The sequence below is a fragment of the Lonchura striata genome, chromosome 6 (genome assembly GCF_046129695.1).
Source record: "Lonchura striata isolate bLonStr1 chromosome 6, bLonStr1.mat, whole genome shotgun sequence".
Taxonomy (NCBI): domain Eukaryota; kingdom Metazoa; phylum Chordata; class Aves; order Passeriformes; family Estrildidae; genus Lonchura; species Lonchura striata.
The window spans coordinates 52,632,917-52,645,098 of NC_134608.1; the positions used below are offsets into that span (position 1 = coordinate 52,632,917).

A 12,182-nucleotide genomic window follows, 5' to 3' on the forward strand; every position below is an offset into this window, starting at 1 on the left:
TTTGTTTTCTAAATCAATACGATTTTTCAAATTTATTTTTTAAGAATTACTTCTAATATATCTTTCTCACAGAAGGAGGGAATAGGGAATGTTCTCATTCCATCTGTAAACAATGAAATACAGATCTGGGAAACCAGGGAAGAGACACAAAAAAGTGCATTTTACAAAATTATCAACTAAAATATATTTTACATGTATTACGCTTCAATTTAAATTCTACTGACTGCATTTTTCAGTTTCAAAAAATATTTCCATATCTAATAGATTAAAAAAGCAGGAAATCTTTTCATTAGGGATAAGACATTTCAGTTCATTTACATGCTGTTTGCACAACAGCATCAGCAACCACGTGAACCTCAATGTTCATGGCCTGAAGCAGATTCAACATGGGAAGAGTCAGGTTTGTCCTCTCCAGAGCTGGACCGGAGTCTGTTATAGACCCAGAGCAAGGATAACTTCCCTGCTACCTGGAGAGGAGCCAGGACAAGGTGGGAGCAGGGGGAGATGGGGCAGAAGGAGGAATTTTGGTGAGTTACTGTGGTTCCAAGGCTGGGTCTCACACCTGGGACCAGCTGCAGCAGTGCTCAGGCTCACCTGGCTGGTGGCTCTTGCAGCATTCTGTGTCCAAAGCACTGCCAGGGAGAAATGGCCACAGCAGTTCTCCTGCTTCAGGTTCAGGGACAAAGTCCCCATGAAGCCAAATGTGTGGATTTAGGGCTTCCCATCACCTTCCACTCACTGTGGGGTGCAGCTGCTGCACTCTCCCCATGACTGGGTAGCTGCCATTCCCTCCTTGTCACGGGCAGGAGCAGCTCCACTCCTCCAGTGTCCTCCCTCCCTGCTACAGGGGAAAACCACTTCATATCCTTCCCCCAAAAGCATCAGAGACCACCATCTCCAATGCCTCCTTGCACCCCTTCATCCGAGTGTCCCCAGAGTGCCACCACTTCCCAACCTAACACAGCCCCACCATGTCATTCCAAGAGACCCCCAGTGCCAAGCGAATTGTTCAGGAGAGATCTGGGCAATCCCTTTGACACCAACAGTATCTTGAGGTATAAGTGAGAGAAGATGCTTCACCTGACAATTCTTGCTTGCACACCTTCTTGGAGCTGGGTGTTCTCCCTGGGCTATGCAGGTGGGAATAAACAGGAATTTTTCCAGCAGGAATCCTCCACCAGCTGCAGGGAGATGCCTGCCCGCTGCGGCAGGTGCCAGACCTTGTCATCCCTTCAAGCCATCGCCTCCGGACATGTTCCCCTCTTTGGTATGTAGAGCAAATCTCTGGAGAACTCCTGCATGCCTGAACTATTCCATGTAAGGAACTGGATGCCATGGGCTTTCTCTCCAGGCCAGGTGTGTGGCCGCTGGAGCAAGGTGACAAGCCCTGCGTCCCCAGGGGGTACAGGGAATGCTGCTTGCACTGATAGGACATTAAAGCAGAATGGACACTTCCACCATGGAACACAAGTTCAGAAGCCCCAAAAGACTGGGAAAAGGCAGATCCCTCATTTCAGTGAGCAGCTCCAGCAGGAACATGGGTGGCACGGGGTCAGTTCTGCTGTAGTTAGTGCAATCTCGGGCTGGGCTCCCAGCCTGGCGCAGTGACTGCTCAGGATGTGACACTGTCCTTTGGTTTGCTTTGGGATTAACTCCAAGTTACCATTAAGATAAGCTAAGGTCTGTCTGGGATCTAAGGTCTGTCTGGGATCTGTACAGGTAAGGCAAGAGGCAGGACCTGCGGGGCTTGCACGGTCCATGCGAACCTTTCCCGATGCTCAGGTCCTTTCAGGAGCCACAAAGCCACTTTGGTGAGCTTGTTCAGACACCGGGATAAGTTTGGAGTGGGGGAGGTTGCTGATGGCTTCAACAGCACTCCCCAGGAGCAGGACAGTCACACGGGGAAAGAATTTTAAAAAGCCAAAAACACGCAAGAAAATGGTTTGCCACTTCTCCCTCTGGCTTCTTCCCACTGCAGACACATGGGGATAAGCAGGGTCTGTAAACGACATTACAGGAAACAAATTGGGAAGAAAGAGAAAATCCAAAGCCCCCTGAGCCATCAGGGAAAAGCAACACTCAGAAGAGAAAAGGAAACATGGTCGACCCCAGTAGAGCCCACTTTGTGAGCTCCAAGTGATGAGTGCCGGGCCTCGGGAATGGGGCGTAGAATCCTGTGGGCTCTGTCAGGACACCTGGGACAGGACCAGCTTTAACCCTACACTGTGCTGTGACACCTGCCACCTTGCCAGCTCCCTCTGCTCCACCATGCAGCAGTTTCCAAGCCCCAGTCTAGGTGGTGAATCTAGGTGGTGAATCACAGAGCAGCGAGGTGAGGGGAGGGAAAAGACGAAGGAGAACAGGAGTCACCTCTTTCCTTGGTGGAGCAACTCCTATCCAAGCATGACACAAGGCCACTCTGCACCTAGGCAGCTCCCAAAGCTGTATTTTGAAGCTCTCACCATGGGAATCCTCTGAGCCTGTCCTGTGGAACCAAGGAGACTCTCCTGTGCTCTGCTAAGAACTGGGCTCAGTTCAGGGCCTGAAAACCCCCACTGTCCCAGCCAGACTCAACAAACACTGCACTGACACATCCCTCCTGCACCTTCCCACCGTTCCCCCACCCACGGCTCTGCACTGCTTCCTGGCTTTTATCCCCTGCAAACCTTCCCGATAGATGCAGCTCTACATACATATATAGATATAGATTTACTTCTGCAAATCCCTATATCTATATACATATATTTATTTTTTACGTATATATTTTCATTTATGCTTTTAATGAAGTGCTGTGCTTTCAACTGCTGCCTCCCCCTCCACGGGCTCCACTCCTCGCACGCTCCCGAGTCCCAGGATGGAGCACTGGGTGCTCCCAGCTGCAGCAGCATGAGGTGGGGGAGAGTGCACGGGTGTCCCGGGCCACGGGCGCTGCGGTGCCGCCCGCTCCCGCCGCGCTCCGGCCCACGGGCTGTGCTACTGCGGGTTCTTCAGGATGCGCCCGTGCCTGAAGTCGTAGACGTGACGACAGAGGAAAACCAGATCGGGGTCCGTGTCCTCGGGCACCTTGCGGTGCAGAGGGGTGGAATACTCCTCTGAGGGAGGAACCATGATGGTTTTCCTGCCCGGGATCCCTTCGACTCGACGCTTTGCCAAGGCACAAAATCTGCGGGGCAATCACATTGGAAGAGTTACCAGCGGATCTTGGAATGCTTTGGGCTGGAAGGGACGTTAAGGCTCATCCAGTCCCACCACTTGCCATGGGCAGGAACCTTTCACTAGGTTCCACCTTCTACTAGCCCAGGTTGCTCTAAGCCCCATCCAACTTGGCTTTGGACCCTGCCAGGGATGGGCCAGCCAGAGCTCCTCTGAGCCAGGGCCTCACCACCCTCATAGGGAAGAATTTATTCCTAATATCCCATCTCTCCCTGCCCTTTGGCAGTGTGAAGCCATTCCCCCTTGTCCTGGCACTCCAGGCCTTTGTAAACAGTCTTTCTCCATTTTTCCTGTAGGCTCCCTTGAGGTACTGGAAGAGGAAATTAGGTCACTCCAAAGCCTTCACTTTTTCAGGAAGAACAATCCCTATTCTCTCAGCCTTTCCTCATAGGAGAGGTGCCCCATCCCTCTGATCAAACTGATGGCCTCCTCTGGACTCGCTCCAACAGGTCCGTGTCCTTCCTGTGCTGGGGACCATGAACTCATTCCCTCTCCTGCTGCCTGTGGCTCCTGCTGGGAGCCACAACTGCAGCTGCTGGAGGATAAGGGGAAGGGAAGGAATGTGGACAAAGCTTTGTTCAAAGAGAACTCCTGCAGGAAGCAACACAAGTTTGTATTTCCATACTGGTGGATATCATACAGCACCAAAGATGATAGCTATTTTTTTTAGTTTTTAAACCTTGTTTTAAATAGTTTTTAAACCTTATTTTTACTGCTTTGGCCTAATTTTTGTTAATTAGCCCCTAATAAATGCTTATGAACCAATGTTTAGGAAAACAAATAATTCAGGATGCCTTCAGGGAACATCTCTCAAAGGTGACCTGACCCACAAGAGTATGAAAGAATTCCTGCCAGCAGCTGTTCCAGAAAACTGGGGTGTTAGAATGGAAAGGAACTGCGTTGATCCAAAGCTTGGGGATGGGGGATTTTGTTTGGTTGGCTTTGGTTTGTTGTTCTCGGGGTAAGGTTGGGTTTTATTTGTTTGGGGATTTTCAATGTTCTCAAAAGAAATATCAAAATTCAGCTTCTAAAGAGTTTGTACACCAGTTTGTTTTTAGAAATTCCAAGAGCAGAGCCCTAGGGAAGGAGCAGGCTGAGGAGGAGGAGGCCTCAGGCATCCCCTCCATGGCAGGGCTGCAAAGACCACAAGATGCACCCAGCAGAACTGAAGAGATTTACAGCACTGGTTTGCATTATGGGTTTGTGCCCATTCAATCCCTATTTTCCTTCAGCCCTATGTATCCATCACAGGATGGCAGGCTGGAATATGGGAAGTTCTTACTGACAAAGCTGCAATTCAATCAGCAAGAGCTCAACTATAACAGCCTGAGTCACTGCTCCAAGGGGTGCTGCTGCCAAAATCCCAGGACGTGATGTCCAGCATGAACACTGGCACTTGTATCAGCAGGTTTTTGGGTAGTCTGGCACCTGTGTCCCACAAGGGATGGATATATAGGATCTCTTCCTAGCTCACTTAGTTTTTAGCTCCAAGTTCCATGTTTTCCTGTACAACTGTTCCTGTCTTCCTTGAAACCACGTGCAGTGATCATACACACATCAGTATTTGGGAGTCCCTTGAGGGTTCCCAGGAGTCTGGGAAAAGGTTTGGAGCACCAAGAGTAGCTGAGGAAGCTGGAGGGGCTCAGCCTGGAGAAGAGGAGGCTTGGGGGGACCTTCTGGCTCTCCATAACTCCCTGACAGGAGGGTGCAGCCAGAGGCTGTCAGGCTCTGCTCCTAGGGAACAAGGGACAGGTCGAGAGGAAGCAGCCCCAAGTTGCACCAGGGGAGGTTTAGGTTGGATATTGGGAAAATTCCTTCAGGGAAAGGGTGGCCAGGCCTTGGAACAGGCTATGGTGGAGTCACCATCCCTGGAGGGATTTAAAAGCTGTGTGGATGTGGCACTTGGGGACACAGGTCAGTGTGGAATGGAGCATAGGATCCTGTGGGCTCAGTCAGGACACCTGGGACAGGACCAGCTCTAACCCTACACTGTGGTGTGACACCTGCACCTTGCCAGCTCCCCTTGGCAGCTCCAGGGGAACAGCAGGACTTGATCTTAAGGGTCTTTTCCAATCCAAAAGATTCCATGATCCTACACAATCCAGACATGCAATGGGTCTGGAGCAGGAGAAGCCCTTTGCCTGCCTCAGAGCAAGTGTCACTACCCCAGCTCCAGCCACACCACAGCCCGCAGGCTGGGACAGCTGGGCTGGCTGGAAATGGGCAGGGTGAGAGAGGCTGGAGGCAGGGGGAGGTTTGGGAAGTGCAGCAGGTTCAGAGCTCCACCTACCTGCAGTACTCTGCGAAGGTCAGCACGTAGCACTTCTCCTCGATGCAGGCGACGCTGTTCTCATCCTGGTGCCGCGACGCAAAGATCTCATTCTGCGTGAGGAGGGGAGGGGACAGGTCACCCAGCTGGCCCGGAGCCCCGGGGGGCACGGCCAGCTCCACCCTCACCCACCCAGAGAGGGAAGGGCCAGCTCTGCACCTTCGCCCATCACCTGAATGTGGAGTCACCAAAGCATGCCCAGAATGAATACTCTTCAGAGCCAGTGCCCCACACAACCCAGGCACCTGCCGTGTGCTCAGTGCACCACATTTTTATCCAGCAACAGTGACCAAAGGACTGACTCTCCCACATCTCACCCTGCCCAGCACATTTTGTGAGACCAGGTGCTCCAATATCCCATGAATTTCCAATGTCACAAAGCTCTTCAGCAGCATGGCCATGGCTGGCTGTACCCCTTCATCTCCCCCTTCTGCCCGGATTCTCTAATCCATCTTTATATCAAAACTTAGAGAAACCCTTCTTGTCCAATCATTTCCTCCTCCCAATTCAATTAAAAAGGCTGGTTTAGTGAGAGAAGTAGCAACAGCATTTTTCAGAATCATGGAATTGCATCCTGGAATTGTTTGGGTTGGTAGGGACCTTAAGGATTATCTCGTTCCACCGCCTGCCATGGGCAGGGACACCTTCCACTAGACCAGGTTGCTTCAGCCCCATCCAACCTGGCCATGAACACATCCAAGGAGGAGCAGCCACAACCTCTACTGGCAAACTTCTCTTCATTTTTTCCCAGAGTAATTTAGGGAATTTGGCTCTGCAGCAGGCAGGATTGGTTATACCCAGGGTAACCCAGACAGAGCCACTGAGAAGAATTACAGGTATGGTTAGATGAGCAGAGATGATCTCTGGGAACATGGATGCCCTGCAGAAGTCTGGAAGCATTCCCTGAAGGCTCCATTTCTGTTTTGCTGGAAGGGAAAACTCAAAAAAGGGTGAACATCTGGGGACAGGGCTGATCAGGGACACTTGGAATGCCACACCTGCCTTCTGCACCTTGGGGTTCTGGTTTACTCCTTGAGTCAAAACTACCTGAGTCACCCTGGCAAGCCTGACCCAGCCCTCAGCCCAAGCTCTCTCTTGTTTGAAGAATTGTGTAATTTAAATGGGTTTGCAAAAACCTGGCTTAATTCCTCTTGGCATTCTCCCTGGACTGAAATGTGACTGGATACACACAGCTTTCATTTATAAAGTGCCACATTTTTGTTTAGAAACTCACCTGTGCCCTGCAAGTGAGGCAGTTACAATTCCCTGGCTGCTCCCAAGTTCTGCTCTCAAACCCTCCCTCCCTTTTTATTAAAAAAAGTAATAGAAATTAAGAAAACACCAAGCTTTTAGAATCGGGTTGAACACAACAGTGAATTCTTCATTCCCAGTTAAAACCAGCTTGTTCTGTCACCCAACACAAGCCCATGCAAAGCACAGCAAGGCGTGAAGTCACAGTGATTCACACATTTTTTTCTTTAAAAAGCAACTCCATTATCCTGACACAGCATCCTCAAGCCAGACTTTAGTTCGCATCATAAATCTATGCAGGGCAAGGATGATGCATCCACGTTTCTGTACAAAACTAACATGTTTTTGGAGTTTAAGAAACAGATTAAGGGATTTATTAAAAGGCAGCACATGACACAGGCACTTCAGTTTCCTGCAAAATGGCAGCAGGAGCTTTTGCATCAGGCTCTGCAGCCCTGTAGGAATTAGACTATGTGCTTTTGGAAAGATGTCTGATCTTGATTCGGTATAAACTTACTCTTTCTTATTCCTAAGGTAACAGTCTAAATTACTTTTTACTTAATATGTGGAATTTCCTCAGATTAAAGGGAGAAACATCAACACTCAGCAGTTTCTGTTAGAGCCTCCATGTAAGGAGCTCAGCAGCTTTTTCGAGAGCCCAGATTTTCTCCACAGGACAATAAATCTGGGGGAAAAGCCCAACTATAGGACACCACCACTCAACACATCTGGCAACAGCTGCATCACAGCCAAGAGTGCTCTGCTGTACTCAGCTTGAGGCCACCCAGGAATGCAGGGAGATGTTGGGGCAGTCTCCTCCTCCTCCTGCAGGAGCACAGAGAGCCCGGGATGCCCTGCCCCGATCCGGACTCACCTGGTGCATGCTGGGGTTGCGGCCTCCCTGAGTGTGCTCTGGTCTGTAATACCACAGGAGGCTCATCATCAGCTCCCCTGCAACAGCAGGATTAAAACAAGTCAAGCCTCAGCTTTCTCCGAGTGTTTTCCTACTCATTCCCGGCTTTCTCCTGCTGCTCCATCCCCTTCATTCCCACAGCACTCACGGAGAGGCAGCTGTGGCTGATAAATATTTCATGCTGAACTAGGTGTCCCTTTGTTACAGCAAGAAGCTGCATGGAGTCAGTCATGTTGCTTTTCCACTACACCTCTGCCTCCTTCTACTCAGGTTACAACCAAAGAAGACAGGCACAAAAAACTCCCCAGAATTTCAAAAATCAAATGTTTTCACCTGCAAAAAAAAAAAAAATCCCTTCGGCACACAAGCTGGAAAAGCTGCTCATCCAAAGTTGGGAACTTGCAGCATTGATTCCCAGTTCAGGGCAGAATTGCTGCTGCACTGACACAACCACAATGGGCCCCACCACATCTCGATTTATGCCTTTTACAGAGAATTTTTTGGATTTCTTTTGCCCCCTTTTAAGCACAACCTCTACAGCATTTGGTTCAGCATCCTTGGCTCAGAGATCGCCACTCAGACACCAGATCTCACCACAAGTCCCCACAATTCCCACCCCCAGCTCTACTGGGGTCCATCAGAGCTGCTGCAGAAGAGCCCTGCTTCCAACAGCTCCCACACCAGATGTTGGATTGGAGCAAACAGCAGCTCCCCCGATGTTTGAGCAATGAAATAATACGGGAGAGGGCTGCTAAGACGGGCACTTGGCAAATATTCTGTGCTTTCATATCCAGGAAGATTTCCATTTATCAGCCCCAGACGAGTGATTAAGGAGCATTTCAATTCCTGGAACAATCCAAATGGAAGCCATGGCGCTCATCTCCTCTCCATCACACTGGTACCCTAACCAGCCTGCAGCTCTCCCTAGATCCATTCCTTCTCTTCTTCCAGCTCGCTCTGTCGAGCACACACACACACACACACACTCTCCTGGCACTGTACCTGTTTTGGGGTCCTCCCAGAGTGCAGAGATCTTGGCGACGTAGGGCATGGATTTCTTGCGGGGCCCCGATTTGAGGAGCACGGTGTCCCGCACCCGGATGATCTCCCCGTCCCTCTCCACGGCCTGGTAGCTCTTGCGCACGGCCGGCTCCGGCTCGTTCTGCACACACAGCAACCAAAACAACCCCGGTCAACAGGCAAAGGGCGACTTCATGGTTCTCCTCCACAGTGCAGGCACTGAGGAGCAGCTCACCACGGGGACAGCACATCTCACAAAAGCACTAATTGCTGAAATTAATACTCTTATTTCAAATTAAAACACACTTGCTCCTTCCATTTTCTGCACGCAAAATCTTCAGGAAAATCACCTTTCTACCTGCCTACCTGGAGGCCCGATTTTCCTTACCATTCAAAGGCACCAAAAACTAGGTGTGTTTTGAATGCTGTTTCTCTGATACAAACATGGTAAAAAAACAATAAAACATGAAATATTTGACAAAAGCAGGGCAGGGAGTGGCAGGGAGGCCGTGGCACAAAGCCTTCCTTAGCAGGACTGCCAATGATTCCTTTGTACCCTCTGACAGTAGGAAATAATCACTTTTGGGACTATGAAGTGGGTTTTTTAGTTTGCTTTTGCTCGGAGTTTCATTTCAGAACGCCTGAGCAGGATGGTTTAACCTCCTGCCAGATCTCCCAGGCAGGATTGGAAGCATCTTAAGGAGATTAACGCCTCGCTGCTCCTTTGGGGTGTGACAGCCTGAGGGATGGATGCACAAGGCCAGTCTCTAGCCTTGACAGGCTTCATTTTGGCACAGTCCTTGACACCTGGACACAGTCCCAAAGGCTAAAGCTCCAAAACCTGTCCTGTCTGCTGCTCTCAGCAGCCTGAGGTTGTGCCATCACACCAAGCAGCAGCACAGATCCTGCCTGGACCATGGCCCTCCCTCCTCCTGACAACTACTGCACATCAGTGCCTTGTCCCACCTTCCCAGACACCACGTGGGGCCCATTTTGAGCTCTTATGCTTTAATAAGATGAAGGATATTGCCTTCTCTCGCAATTGAAGTGGACTTGACTGGACCTAATTGAATTCTCTGGCAGGAAATCTCCCATCTTTACAGGAACCACTCTCTGCCCCGAATGCAACAAATGGGAAAGTACAGACAGGAAATCCCTGGAGAAGCAACTAGCCATGCCACCATGCAAGTTACAAGAAAGGGGATTTTGGGTGCTAGAAAAATTCCACCTGGGAACCCGTATACTGTCTCAGTCCTCTGTGCACTGGGAAATCTTTGTGGGGCTACAGACACCATAAGCGAGAGCCACCTTATGAGAGCTGCCTCTAGACATGCCCCTTGTAATTGAGGCTACAACAACCCTCAGCTTCTCAGACAGGTTTGCCCAACCCAGGAGAAAGCAGCTGGAGGATGATCCCAGTAGGATGGACTCCCACGTGCCTCAGGTGCCACCCATGTACGTGCCAGAGCTGGGAGGATCTGTCACCTTTGAGCTGAGGCCAGCACAGAAGCAGCAAGTTCTCTTCCCCTCCCAAACCACACCGTGCAAGGTAACACCAGGACACACAGGGAACAGAGCCAGCAGTGCCTCTGTTCCCATCAGAGTTTCACCGTGAGGTTCTAGGCAGCACCCAGTGACCATCCCCAGCTGGAAGTGAGCCCCAGCACTCCCAAGCCTTCACGCCTGGAGGTTCAGAGGCAGCTTTCCCTGCCCAGCCCCAGCACTCAGACACCTACCACGACATAGACGGCCTTCTCGCAGGCCGTGCCCACGGGGATCCAGCCGTTGGTGGCTCTGCGCCGGCTGATCCGCTGCTGCTTGGGGTGGGAATGGCCCCCGGCCGCTTTGCTGTTGGAGGCGTGCAGGCAGCCTGGAGTATTCCGCAGCCCGGACTTGGAGCCGCTGGGAGGCTTGGAGCTCTGAGGACATTCCCGGGCCATGGTCTGAGGGTCAGAGTTGGGGGTCTGCAGGTGAGGGACGGGCTCTGCAGCTGGCGGCACGCTGGGCACAGGACATCCTGAGAGCGGGTGGGCAGGCGACGCGGGGTGTCCTGCCACTGGGATTGTGAGGTTCAGCTGGTCCAGAGACTTGCAGCCTTCTAAGGGAAGGGAAGAAATGAGTCACGGATCTCATCGGGAACAGAAAGCAACTACACAGCTGGGACTGTCCCACACCACGGCCGCTTTTGCCCAAAATCCCCTTTATTGCATTATAGCTGTAAAGACTCTTCAGGCTGTAATTTCATTTTGCACTGTCACTGGATTGTAAAAGCAAAGCCATTTCTGAGCTTGCGTGTTCCAGTGCTCCGCAGATGACACTGCACCACAACAAACCCATCTGAATCCCAAGTAATGCCAGCCAGGAATACACACAAGGCTGGCCAGTGTCCAAAGCAGTTCCAGCCTGTCAATATGTATAAAAGAAATAAAAGGCTTATCGAAACAATGAGAAGGATTAAATCACGCTGCCAAAAGCAGCCAGCTTCTTTCAAAAAGCCAAATTCTACTAATCAGGGAAAATTGAGATGATTCTCCAAATTAAGTCCAGAGAGATTAAACAAGGTGGAACACAACCACAAGATGCTGCATCCTCAGCAAAACTGTGTCCCTGCAGCAGACATGGGAACCTCAGCAGGTTGGAATTTGGCTGACACTGCCTCTCAGAGCATCCCAGAAATACATTGTTCCGCTCAGGAGTCACAAACAAGTCTCAACTCAGGCCAATGGAAGAACCAGTTGTAATTACACCCTATCAGCGGGAAAAGAGCTCCTGGACCAATATATGATGCACCCCTGTTCCCTAAACGGGAGACTTGTTTTTGGGGTGACCAAGGCACACAGGCTCCAGGAGATGTCTCACACCAGAGCTTACAAATCTGAAGGGAAAAATCCACCCAAAACCACACAGCTCCAGCCAAAGAACTGCTGGGACTCCTGCCTTCCCACCTTACTCTCCCTAAGGGCTGAAGCCAAGACACTGTGGAGCTGCGAGTCCAAGGGATGCCACAGATCATCCTCATCAATCAATCAGTCAATCGAATCAACCCCAAGTACCAAATGCCACAGGAATCCCCAAGACTGCCCAGAATCAGGATGCAGGCACTGGCAGGCACAAGACACATGGAGCAAGGAATCACCTCTCAGGTATTTTGCTTAGAAAAGCAGCCTTTAAGCTTTAGCTAGAGCAGCATAAAACTTCACAAAAATCTCTACTAAACGTCAGAGCCCTGGTGCAGATCTGCTCTTGCTGGCACCCCCGGGACTCCTTCCTTGGTCACGCATGCTTCCAGCCTCTCCAAAGGCACTGGCACTAAAGCAGCCCTCACAGCCTGTCCCAGCTCCTTTACACCACTCTGCTCAATCATCACCCAAGCTCACAACCCAGTCCCTGGATTTGTACCACACAGATACAGATATTTCCCTACAAACACCTGGAAGACACGAAAGCAGACAGATG

General features: G+C 50.7%; 1 protein-coding gene across 2 annotated transcripts in view; it reads right to left on the reverse strand.

The window, feature by feature from the left end:
• BAHD1 (bromo adjacent homology domain containing 1) overlaps nt 1-12,182 on the reverse strand; it is a 35,382-nt gene continuing 23,200 nt past the window's right edge. Inside the window, exons 3-7 of one of the 2 annotated variants that reach the window (XM_021556039.2) lie at nt 10,463-10,821; nt 8,709-8,868; nt 7,668-7,744; nt 5,504-5,595; nt 1-3,163 (exon numbers count right to left, since the gene is read on the reverse strand). In XM_021556039.2, the coding sequence (XP_021411714.1) occupies nt 2,974-3,163; nt 5,504-5,595; nt 7,668-7,744; nt 8,709-8,868; nt 10,463-10,821 (878 nt within the window). In that variant the 3' untranslated portion in view covers nt 1-2,973. Of the gene's footprint in view, nt 3,164-5,503; nt 5,596-7,667; nt 7,745-8,708; nt 8,869-10,462; nt 10,825-12,182 lie in introns of both variants that reach the window. The other variant, XM_021556038.2, reaches the window with a different exon arrangement.